The 12,477-nt window shown below is 40.1% G+C and overlaps 1 protein-coding gene across 1 annotated transcript; it reads left to right on the forward strand.

Annotated features, from left to right (window-relative positions):
• The first annotated feature begins 363 nt into the window (after window positions 1-363).
• LOC147436968 (GDSL esterase/lipase At4g01130-like) lies at window positions 364-5,471 on the forward strand. The gene is made up of 5 exons (XM_086486363.1): window positions 364-950; window positions 1,110-1,301; window positions 1,861-2,027; window positions 4,034-4,307; window positions 4,705-5,471. The coding sequence occupies exons 1-5, from the start codon at window positions 644-646 to the stop codon at window positions 5,019-5,021; spliced, it is 1,257 nt and encodes a 418-aa protein (XP_086342489.1). The 5' UTR covers window positions 364-643; the 3' UTR covers window positions 5,022-5,471.
• The last annotated feature ends 7,006 nt before the right edge of the window (window positions 5,472-12,477 follow it).

Below are 12,477 nucleotides of genomic sequence, written 5' to 3' on the forward strand. Positions count from 1 at the left end.
ATGCCTCTAAACTGGGTCAATTCAGCCTTATTATTTGGGACCTACCCAATTTTTGCCAGGAATTTCTCATGAGAACAAGAATTTCGCACGAACCCAAGCTTCATATGAACTGCTCTCTCTCGCCCCCCAAATGTGACCGTTTGAGGGTTCTACAGTTCTACCTGTGAGCTGCGGCAGCAGCCAATAGGCTGTTTTAGAAGGACTGCACGTGGTTGTGGTTTTCTATCAGCCCAGCTCCAGAGTCCAGAGAGTGACGCGAAGTCCCAGACTGTCAATAATGCGACTTGCATGTACATTGTAGATCAACAGGGTGATGGAAGACCTTTCCAACTTCCAGCACAGGTGCCCATAAATAACGCTTGGATAGACGTTAATAAGTCTTCCAAGTTCCCATCTTCTTGTTCATTTCTGTGCGTGCGTGCGTGTGTGTATATGGATAGTTAAGTTCCAACACAGGTGCCCATATAAATAACGCTTCTGCTCAACTTCTGTATGCGTGCCAAACCGAAAAAAAATAATCTGCAAAGGGGGTTGTGTTAGCAGACAGCCCACATGGATAGTTAAGTCTTCCGATCTTCTTGTTCATCTCTATGCGTGCGTGCGTGTGTGTATGAGTGATGGGCACTGCACGTTTTGACCAAAGATGAGGGGATTTCCACCAGCCGAGATGCTCCATTTTATCTCCGTTAGCTTCTTTGTAGCTTTGTCTTTGTCCCTCCTTTGTTGTGCAAGAGACCCTTTTCCTTTCTCCCCATCCTCCCCCTCTCTTCCCATATCAGGAAAGTGCTTCCCTTCGCTCTTTGGCTTTGGTGACTCCAAGACAGACACTGGCAACCGGCAGGCATTTTTCCCATTTGAGAGCCGTTCTGAAGGTCCCCCATATGGTCGCACCTTTTTCGGCGGCCCCTCTGACCGATTTTGCAATGGACGCCTTGTGATCGACTTCCAAGGTCTGCTTGTATCCTTCTCAATGCATGAGACACCAATGCCAATCATGGTTGTATGCGATCTGGTATCATCAAGATAGTGAGCAATGGATTGGGAAGTATGCTTGTCGGGAACTGTGATTTCAATCAAGTAATTTGTGCTATGCTTTCTTGTTTGTGCAGCTCAGGCTTATGGGTTGCCCCTACTGAGCCCCTATGCCAGAGGCTTGGGGTCTGATTTCAGGCATGGCGTCAACTTTGCTGTGTCAGGATCAGGCTGCATTCCAAATGTCGCCGACTCTGTATTCTACCTCACTCGACAACTCAACCAGTTCAAGAAGCTGAAGGCTCTTTACATTGATAATTATGCCACAGGTTGGGTTTCCCATTTGTTCTGCCTGACTGATAATGCTTCAAGGTGCATGTGTGTTTCACCCCCGGGGAGGGGGAGGGGCATGGGGGGCTGAAGAAAACCGGAAAATTTATACAAGTTTTAATGTAATATTGGCAAATGCTTCAAATTTTCACGTAAAAACAGGAAATGCTTTAATCGTGCCAATTCTTCGGTTAGAAAGAATGTTTTTGGCAAGCCCCTGAGGGGGGGAGTTGCTAAGTAAACCAACAAGAGGGACTTCATTTCTGAATTTTTTTTGTTTGTAAACATGCATGTTTCTTTTTGTTCAGGTTTTGGTTTTTGAAGGAAAGCAGGAAGCTTCTTAATAACCTGTCACCTACTATTGCTCGCACTTAACCAAAAATATTCGAACAATCTTTATCTCACAAGTTGAGACTTTCTTATAGATTTCTTTCACGTAGCTGAACATACTATTGGATGATCTTTTTATTTGTTATGAAGCAATTTATGTGAGTAGCAGTTTAGTTTTCTTCTCTTTCTCTGGAGGTCTAACCTTCAGTGTTGTTAATTACACTGCAGACAAGTCATATCTCTCCCCAAGCGAATACATTGGAGGTGGCTTGTATGTGATTTCCACTGGAGAGAATGACTATAGGGCAGGAATCAATAGTATGGGGCTCAGTTCAGAGGAGGTCAAGGAACAACTGGTTCCAAAAGTTGTAGAGATTACCTACTCAACTGTTAAGGTGCATTCCCCTTCGCAAGCATCAAATATTTGTTTCCAGTACTAGCTTTTTTGGCACTTCTATGATTTTTATACCTCTGCTTTCTTTTAAATCAGATGGTTACTCTTAAATGCCCTTGTTATAGTCAGTTTGAGTACAACTTGTGACGCAAGGTTTGGTATATGAAACACGAAGGGAATGTGCATGGTCAAATGTACAGAATGAGAATAGAGAGACCATGATGGGGAAGGGGAAAATGAGGGAAAAGGGAGGGAAACTTGAGGAGGGGAAAGGCCAGTAAGGCTTGGGCAAGAGGTGTGAGGTCTTGGTCTTGGTCTTAATTCATAGAAGGGTTCACATGCTGTTATGATCAATGGAATGAGTTGGAAACACTCTAGCGGCTAGCCATCATCATTTCGAAACTGTCAATCGGTGAAACAACCATTCCAGATGGCTCAAGATGAGCAAGAAAAACCTACATTTAAGGGATCTAAGTGTAAGGATCGAAGATATGGCGGATGAAGCTGGTGAGGAGCCATGGTGCTTTGGGGCGTGTAGGTGCACAAAACGAGAGAGAGAGAGAGAGAGAGAGAGAGAGAGGTGAACACGATACAGTAAACACAAAACAAAAACATACGCTATATTGTATTAGATAAAAACCTTATATAGGTATAGAGAGATCTTTTGGCCATGCAAATTTAACTGAAAGAGGACTAAAGTGTATCTGCATGCTTTATGAGGAGTTTCCCACGGGCTTGACACATTGGACCCGTGCTTGAATACCCAACAACCCCCCCCTCAAGCTCACTATGGACTTGATACAGACCATGGCAAAGTTCAATCACCTGAAACTACGAGTAGAAGGCCCCCCCCCCCCCCCCCCCAGGACAACAACATAGGTGTGTGTGTGCACTTCCCTCAGACAACTATCAGAGTGAGACAACAAGAACTCAGAACCAAACAGAAATGGGAGGTCTTACTACTTTGCTTTTGTGGCAGTGTCTATAACCCGTACAATTTTTTTGGCATGATAGTAACTGACAATAGACAAGCTAAAAGAAGGCTTTGACTGAAAAGTGTATGATTGTGTTGACAGATAGACTGAAAACATCTATGATACTTGACAAGAAAAAACTGTTTTTTAAATTTGTGTTGATATACCAGCTTGTTGTAGTAAACCTTATGTGCTCTTCATCGATAAGGTCAACTTTTGCGAGAGCAACTTGTAACATCGGATCAATCTACATATGATCTTTTAGTTGTGCATACCCAAAAAATTCTTCTGAAAACTCTTGGTTGGTTATATGCATTTTGGGGTGCACAAAATCCAAGCAACATTTATTGAAGGCAAACACTGTCTTCGTAGATTAGAAGCACTACTAGCAATTGTTGCTCCGTCAATTGGTCTTACTGCATGCCTGTTGAAAAGTTTATCGTTGATTAACAACTGCCCACATGTGGACAACATTTTGAAATGCCGTTTGGCAAACTCTCTTGCCGATTCCTGTCAAGCAGCGTTTTGAAAACGCTCTGCTGGACCATTGTGGAGTCTTCTTGAGAGACATCATTCACCGGCTACCAATTTCGCAGCGTTTCAAAACGCCTTGTGGGAGGGTCTTCTTCAAACTTGCCCGCCTAGGCTCTGCTAGGGCCACCAACGAGCGTCTTGAGAAGCACCACCGTTAAGAACTGCGTGAGTGTTGATATGCCGAACTCCTGCAGCTACAAATAGGCCTCGTCAGAGCCACAAAACAGCAGTGTGTTGAGATGCCGCCTGTGCTATTGCAGCGTCCTGTTGACAGTCCTTTGGCCCTATACATAGTACATCAAATGTATCTTTGGTCCCATAGGTCATATTTGATCATTGAGGAGGATAGTAAAATCTCTCAATCTCTCTCTCTCTCTCTCTCTCTCTCTCATACACATGAACAACATGGTTGCATTCTGTAGGTGGATTATTAAAAAATTGGATTTCAGAAAGCATTGGGTTCAAGGAAAAGGTATATATGTGTGCATTTTGTATGCAGGAGTTGTATAAGGAAGGGGCAAGGAAGTTTCAAGTGGTGGGGATTGCTGCTGATGGATGTATATCAATGATGTTAACAAGGGTGCCTCATGAAGAACCCAAAGATTTGGATGCGCTGGGTTGCCTCACATCAGTGAATGACTACGTCCAATACCACAATGAACTGCTTTTCGCAGCTGTAAAGAGCCTAAGGGCTGAGCTGCCAGATGCTCACGTTGCATATGGAGATTACTTCGGCTCGAATGTTGGCATTCTTGTTAATGCATCTAATTACGGTAAGAAACAAGCTAATCCAATTTCTGTGTGTGTCAACTATTTGTAAGCTCAGCATAATAGGGAAATCAGGGTGACTTAATTTTGGCATGTGCAAAATTGGCATTGATGTATTATTGTGTGTTTAAATTTAGAGGTTGGTGGGTGTAAATGCATCTGCTGGGCATTGCAAAATGGATTGGTAAAGGAAGAAGTTATTTTGTACTATGTGTTTTTGGAATGATAAGGCATGAAGGTAGACAGTTTACCATGCCTTAAACAGAAAATTCATGCGGCATGCGCCTGCTGCACTCGCAGCTTTCACGCCTGCTCACACAGCATGAGAGAGAGAGAGAGAGAGAGAGAGAGAGAGAGAGAGAGAGAGAGAGGGAGGACACCCAAGGCACATTTATCATGCAGGTTTTGAAGAGACCCGCAAAGCATGTTGTGGTGTTGGAGGAAACTATAACTACAACCCTGTAGTGCAATGTGGTCAGACAGGAGAGGTGGAAGGCAACAATGTAACTGCATATTCTTGTGAGGATCCATCCAAATATATAAACTGGGATGGAATTCACCTTACTGAACATTTTTACGAGTTGATAGCCTTAGATTTTTTACATGGTCGCTTCGTGGATCAGCCATCTATGTTGCCCTCATCTTGTGTGTTGAACTTTTCATCTTTCAACACATACCCAAAATTTGGAAAGAGCTTTCCAGCCTTGAAGCCTTTTTAACTCTCTATACTCACAAGTTTCAATGTCATGAGAAAGATAAAAGTTTTGTTCACTTTGTTTGGCTATGGCTCTTGCCTGGAGCAAAAGCAGGAGACATTTGGAAGGATAAGGGCCAACCCAGCAATAGCGGCTGCTTTGAGCGGTTATCGTGTATTTGGAATAGACAGATGTCTCCTACAAACTTGTTTTTCAACAGCCTAGGCTTTTCAAGCATGGATTACTACTCATGAGTATGCCCACATATAGCAAGCTATATATCCACAAAATATATCCACAAAATATTTGCAATGTGGGCTCAAACCAAAATCACCATTATGATCTTAAGCCTCCAAAGTAGAGCGTAACACTGAACAATTCCAAAAGATGTCTTAACACACCAAATACTACAAGGTATGTGAAAATAACAGCAGTGTAACATTGTCTTTTATATCCCACAATTTGTTACTCCCATCACCCTTGCACTCAATTGAACAGATCCGTATTTTGCACCATGCAAAAGGCTTCTTCAGGTCACTCAAAGCTTTTAAATGCTTGCCTACAAGGATTATGGTATTCCTATGACTCAAAAATCTTAAAAATTAATATCTTGTAAACCACTACGCAAGGACACATTCTTCACTTCCATCTAATACAAAACTAGGCCCTAATCATGATCATCACAATTTTTCCTATGGTTGCCATGATTGTAACATGAGCAAATGTCTCCTCATACATAGTAGTCAGTGTGATGTGATGGGTCTTCCAATAGCCTTTGCCATTGATCTTGCTTATGCTTCCATTGCTCTCTTCCTTCACCATAGATGGCCCCTTATCTCTAAAACCCTTCTTGTCTTCTAGCAAAGCTACCAAATCTCAAGTGCCATTGCCAACTCAATACCTATCTTTAGGTACTCTATTATTCAAAAGGCTCACTTCAAATTCATACCATAGTAGTCATTGTGATGGGTCTTCACTTCAGTACCATAGTAGTCATTGTGATGGGTCTTCCAAAAACCTTTGCCACTGATGTTGCTTATGCTTCCGTTGCTCTCTTCCTTCACCATAGATGGCCCCTTATCTCTAAAAACCCTTCTTGTCTTCTAGCAAAGCTACCAAATCTCAAGTGCCATTGCCAACTCAATACCTATAGGTACTCTATTATTCAAAAAGCTCACTTCAAATTCACATTTCCGATTGCTTCATTTAGCAAGCAAGTGGACTCAATCAAAAGTCAATTTTTGCACATGATTTTTGGTGTGTACATTTAGTTTTTCTGTTAATTTCTAGACATCAAACTCCTTAATAGAACATCCTTACTCTCAACTATGGTATTGCAAGGCTATAACACTTGAAAATATTTTGCTTATAGGATATAACCAAAAAAACATATCTTTGTGTTAGTATCCAACTTATTGCATGATTCATGCCCTGCATGTGTATAAGCAATATGTTCAAACACTTTCAAATGGAAAAATTATTATAAGTTCAAGTTGTTTAAGGTGTTGCATTATGCATGGAGTCCACCAAATTCGGTTTCTTATGAGTTCACGTTGTGTAAGATGTTAAATGAGTCCTACAATTGTCTTTTAGTTTATCTTAACTTCTATGAAATAGTTTCAATTCAATAGATTGTGATTATTTTTTTCAATAATCAAAGTGGGAAAAAAGTGCCTTTTGGAATACGCGCATTATTGGAGTACTTATTAGCATAAGAAATATTAATAAAGTATTGAAGGGATTATTTGATGATGGATATAGAAATACGGTGGCAGAAAATATAAGAGTAGCATTATGGAAAGTTGGTTTGTCTGTCATAGTCCACTTAAGGTGCATAGGTGGAAGCAAAAAAGAGTGTCTAATGCATGTGTCCAAATGATGAGACATTCTATATGTATATATAGAAATGCATGGAAAACAATTTGTTGTACAAGAAAGAATTTTGAGGGATTCTTTAAAAAGAAGGTGTAGCTATAGAATCATATGACATGGTTTTACAAGTTGCACCCCTTTAGGAAAGGTTTTCACTATTGAAGATACGTGTTCTCATTTTATTGTGCATTGTGCGTGAGTGTGGGACTCTATGCCACTCCACCATAATAGATTCATGCTCATCTCTTCCAGCAGCACGAGCGACATAACTTAGATAAGATCAACTCTTCCACCTCTTCCAACTTGAGTGTAAGCCTAATAACTACGACTCTTAGCATATATTTTATTAAGACTTGAAGCTTTGGGACTAACACTTTGCATATTTTCTAGCTCGGTAGCCTGACTCTTACTATGCTAAAGAGTGTTATTTGCACCCTTGCAACTTGACTTTTTACATTTTTGTGCTTACTACTGTAAATATTTCTTCTGCTACAAGTATACTTGAATTCTCAAAAATTTGATTTGTGAAGGACCAAGTTTCCATTGAAGGTATCTTTTGCCATACTTGTATTATCACCTTTTAATCTACATCCATGTTAAATGGGTTGTCCTTCTTTGACTATAAAGACTCCATCGTCTGTTTGATTGTCCAATTAGGCCGGTTGTAAGAAGCCTTTGATGTTGATGTGAACCTCTATTGACTGTCGGTATTCGACTTTTCACCAAAATCATTGGAAAACTTAAGAATCGAAAACCTTTTATTACCTTTGTAGCTTCTTTGATGACTTTGTCTAGCTCGAGGTCTTGTTGAACTCTTGAGATCTTCATGTAGCTTTGTCGTAGTTGTAGTTGGCCTTTGGTTGACAAGTAGTCAAATTCAACTTGTCTTCTACTAAATCCTTGTGCAAGAAGAAGATTCTTTGGAATCCATCTTTGGTTTTTATCTTCTTGAGGATTGTACTCGGGGGGTCACTTAGTAATTATGTGACTATCATGTGAGTGCAGCAGAAGGGGTTATTAAATTAAATTTCTTCTCACATTTTCACATACAGAAGAATACCATAAAATGAAATTGGAAAAGAATTTACAAATTGAATAGGAAAATAGTTTATTTTAATTTTTTTAAATTCACAGATAAGGAGTTTTAGAAATAGGCTTTGAACACACGTGATATACACAATATATACATAGTGACCCCCCCTCGGAGGGGTTGTAGTAAACTTTAGCAGCATTTGGTGTTGTTCTATTGTATTGTCTTTTCCTAGGTATCCTGAGATGTGGTCGAAGTTGATACCTATCTGGTCTTCTTCCTTGGGAGGGTGTTGATTGCAATTCAGAAGCTATAATCTTTCGTTTTGGTACCCATACCGGCTTGTTGTACCTATAGTACTCTTGTTCTTCCAAACTATACTGTGAAGCTATCCATCAGTTTCCTATGTATCTCCGTGAAACATGTCTCCCCAAGTCAAACTGTAGATAGCATTATCTTTGCCTTGATATTGTCTATCTTGTGGGTCTCCTATGCCATGAGTTTTTGTGGATTCAAGACCCAAGGCATCATAGATTATAAAATCTCATATACGTGCATTATCTTTGCCCTGATATTGTCTATCCCGTGGGTCTCCACCAATGCCATGAGCTTTTGTGGATTCAGGATCCAAGGCATCATAGATTATAAACTCTCCTATATATTACGTCCATTTTGGTCATAATATGTGCTCATTGGATTATAATGTTGAAGCTTGACTTTTGATGGGTGATGGTTTAGCTCTGGATGGATTTTTGGATTCACTTGAGTAACATCATTCAACTCTAGAGAGGATGGTCTATAATGGATTCTTTCCTTACATTGGGCATAATTCTATGAGTTGATATGTAGGCCTCTCAAAAATTGGTCGGTTCTTTTTCTATAGTTGCCCTTCTTGATCTACATAATGTGCATAGGGGTTATGTGTACCATGCAATGCTAACAACATTCGCTTTGATATGTCCCTCAGACTCATAGTTGATTGCACACTACTGCTGTGGATGCTAGATCATTTGAAAACCTAACACTCTTTTTGACCTTCGATGACATCTGAGTGCTTTGACCAAATTAGGCATGAATTTGTTGTCTAGAGGTTCCACAATTGGAACCTTCTAATTGCTTATGCATCTTCATGCACATTCTAAACTTACAGTGCTTCTATTGGTGTTTCTATTGGTAATGTAGGAGCATTTGATTACATCATAAATGACAATCTAGATGCACTTACATCAAAATCTGCATTTCTAGTTTACTCTGTACCTTGCTCTGTAGATGATGTATCCCTATTGTCTAGATTCTTGGGACAATCCTTTGGAAAATGTTCTCCTTTTCTACCACAATCGGAACAGTACACCATTATAGGTGGCACTTCAATCAGCTCATCCATGTCAAGCTCTCAAAAAGTTTCTACTTCTGTGCGGGCTAAGTTTTTGGTATCCTCTTTTAGAACACTTAGCATCAGGCTGTAGATTGATCGTCTTGATCTTTATACTGCCTTTGGGGCTTGGTTCTTTGATAAGATTGGCTTCTATTGGATGGTCTGTTAAATATTCCATCTATGGCTCTCGACTGTAGACTCAACACTGTAGCCCATGTACAAGATTGTGATTGCATATGTATCAATTGTATGGTTTGCTGGCTTGTGCAAATTTTTTATATAGCCACTTGGTTCAATTTTTGAACATCTATCTGCACCTCATCTTTGAGCTTGCAATACCTAGCTCCGTTGAAATCTATGAACATTTGAGAGTTCTCTTATCTAGTTTCACTCTCATCAATAGAATCTTGGCTCTTGTGCTGCTTTTACTGCTCATCAGATACCTATGGCCTTCTAGATCAACATATAAAACTTTGTCTCCAATGTAGCTATATAGATGTAAGATGTGCTTTGTTGCACTTGTGCCTATGCTATTATTGATGCTAGTTGGCTTTGGTACACTTGATTCCTCGGCTCGACTGGAGTCCATGTTGTGTCTAACCTTTAACACTATCTCCTAGAAGATTTTGATGTTTCTCAACAAAATTTCCTCCTTCTTGGGTGAAAAAGATAGCTTGTGCCAAAGCCATTTAGACAGTGTTATTCTCTCTTGACTCACAAAAGTTGGTTGATTCTAGCTTGAATGAGCTAGAATTGACTACAATCCTTTGAAACAATGAAAAGCTAGGCCTTCAATAACTTAATTTGTTATCAAATGTAAATTGTACCCCTGGACGTCCAATACAAATTCCAAATTGCAGTGCAATATGTTATAAAATATAACTAAACCAAATGATTTTCTCACATTAAACTTATCATTTAATGTGGGAGAATAAACGCAAACAAGAGTTAGAATATAGACATGTGCTTTTAGATTTATCTCAGCACGGGACCAAAGGCAATTGGTCCAAATGGGAGATGTTCTAGCAAAGAGCAATGCCAGCTAATGGAGCTTAAAAGACCTTAGGGTTAGCTTCATTAAAGACCTCCAAAGTTTAATGTTAAAATTCCTTAGACCTAGGACCTTAGGCAAGCTAGGGTTGAGATTGAGGTGGGAACCCGGCCCAAGCTTGAGGTGCTTGTCGTGCTTGCTAACTAAGGTGCTTGTCATGCTTGATGATTAAGGTGCTTAAGGTACTTGGGGCCCAAGGTTCTTGAGGGGCTTGAAATCAAAGCATGCCTACAAAGGAGGGGGCAAGCCATGCAAGTAAGGGATGAGAGAGATTGACCTTCTCCTCACCCAAGGGACACCCCTTGCACAAAGAGGCATATGGAACACATGTCAAGCTCCTAGCTAGGTTGCCCCCATAGTGTGTCTAAAGCTTATTGGATGGCCTTGAGAGAGGTCCAATGAACATTTAGTTTAATTAAACAATTATCTAAGTATCAATCCCTCTCTCTCAAAGGGGTAAGGAAGACACTTGTCCAAAGACTACCCATGTTGCTTGAAATGCATTGTACATGTGATTGACTAGGCTTAGAGGGGTCCAATGAGCTTCAAGCCTGAGGGGTCGGCCAAAGAAAGCAAGGGGGGTGCTTGGGGGGTATACTCCCTCACACACACACACACACACACACACACACACACACACACACACACACACACACACACACACACTTTCTCTCATTCTCACTTTGTGAAAGTGCAAGAGTTCATCTCCTTCTCCAAGCTTGAGAAGTTGAGAGCCTACACCAACACTCTTGGCTATGGAATGAAAATCCAACCAAGAGCATGCTCCTATGCTAGCCATCTTCATCATCTCCATTACTATGCTACTATGCTATGCTAAGCTACAAGAGTAATACAATTGAGGAGTCTATTTATTTCTCCTATGATACTTCTTATTCCTCTTCCCTTCCCTCACTCTCTGCTAGCTCTCCACCTTTGAAGGTGTTTCAGGTCTTGGGATTGAGGCCGTGGATATGTTAATGCTTTTGCAAGTTAATTAAGGGCATAATTTTGGTGCATCTTCATTGCACCAACAAGGTCTCAAGGAACACAATCTTGTATTGTACCAAGTCTCTCTTTATGGTTGAAACTATAATACAAAAGCCTTTTGGAGGGGGGACCGGCTCCACATAAATCTAGTCCTCAAAATTTCTCTAACCCTTTCTCTCTCTCTTTTACAAGTATTGTTCATGCCAGGCTAATTAGGTGTAATGTTCATTTTGCTACCTTTGATCCATTACTCTTCTTATTCTCTTTAAGACTTCTCTTAAAGGAAATGCTCACTATCATAATTCCAATTTCAGCTACATTCAATGTTATAGCCATATTTCATTACATTGGTATCAGAGCTAATGGTTTCTCTTTTCTTGCTTAAGAAGAGAGGTCCTTAAGTTGTCCATGAAAGGTTGGGAATGTTCATTACAAGAGGGTAAGTGGGACAAAGATCTATTATCTTGGTTGAAAAGGACTTAGTGTGAGGTACACTTTCGGGAACTATAGACTTAATAATGGAGTCTTTCTTTCTGGCTTGCCTTCGGATTAACCATTATTGAGCTACTAGCAAGCTCAATAGGAACCATAATCAGCTGAGCAATGTTAGACCCTCTCCACTACTCTTTGCAATCAACAGTCTCTAACCATGTGGGTGGCCCTCTTAAGAGCTAATGTTTTAACAAAAAAAAGTGGTAGGAATCAAGAAGATTAAACTTGTCTAATTTTCTAAATAGATTCCAAGATGTATTTGTCGATGACATCCCAATGGAGTTACCTCAAAATGAGGGTCTCTCAAGGAGCATAAGCAACATCTCCAGGTAATCTTTCAAGCTTTGAGGGAGAATAAACTTTTCATTAACCAAAAGAAGAGTGAATTTTTCCTTCAAGATATTCACTACTTAGGTCACTTTATCTCTCAAGATGGTATCCGTATGGATCCATCAAAGTTAGAGGTAATAAAGGGATGGCCTAAGCCAATGAATCTACATGAGCTACAAAGCTTTACTAGTTTGTGCGCATACTATAGATGCTTCATAGAAAAATTCTCTCAACTAGCAGGACCACTGTATGAATTAACAAAGAAGAACATTAAGTATTCATGGATTGCTAAAGAGAAAAATTCTTTTGAAAAGATTAAAGAAAAGCTTACCTCCCAACCAGT

The sequence above is a fragment of the Adiantum capillus-veneris genome, chromosome 17 (assembly GCF_014529385.1).
Source record: "Adiantum capillus-veneris isolate H3 chromosome 17, ASM1452938v2, whole genome shotgun sequence".
NCBI lineage: Eukaryota > Viridiplantae > Streptophyta > Polypodiopsida > Polypodiales > Pteridaceae > Adiantum > Adiantum capillus-veneris.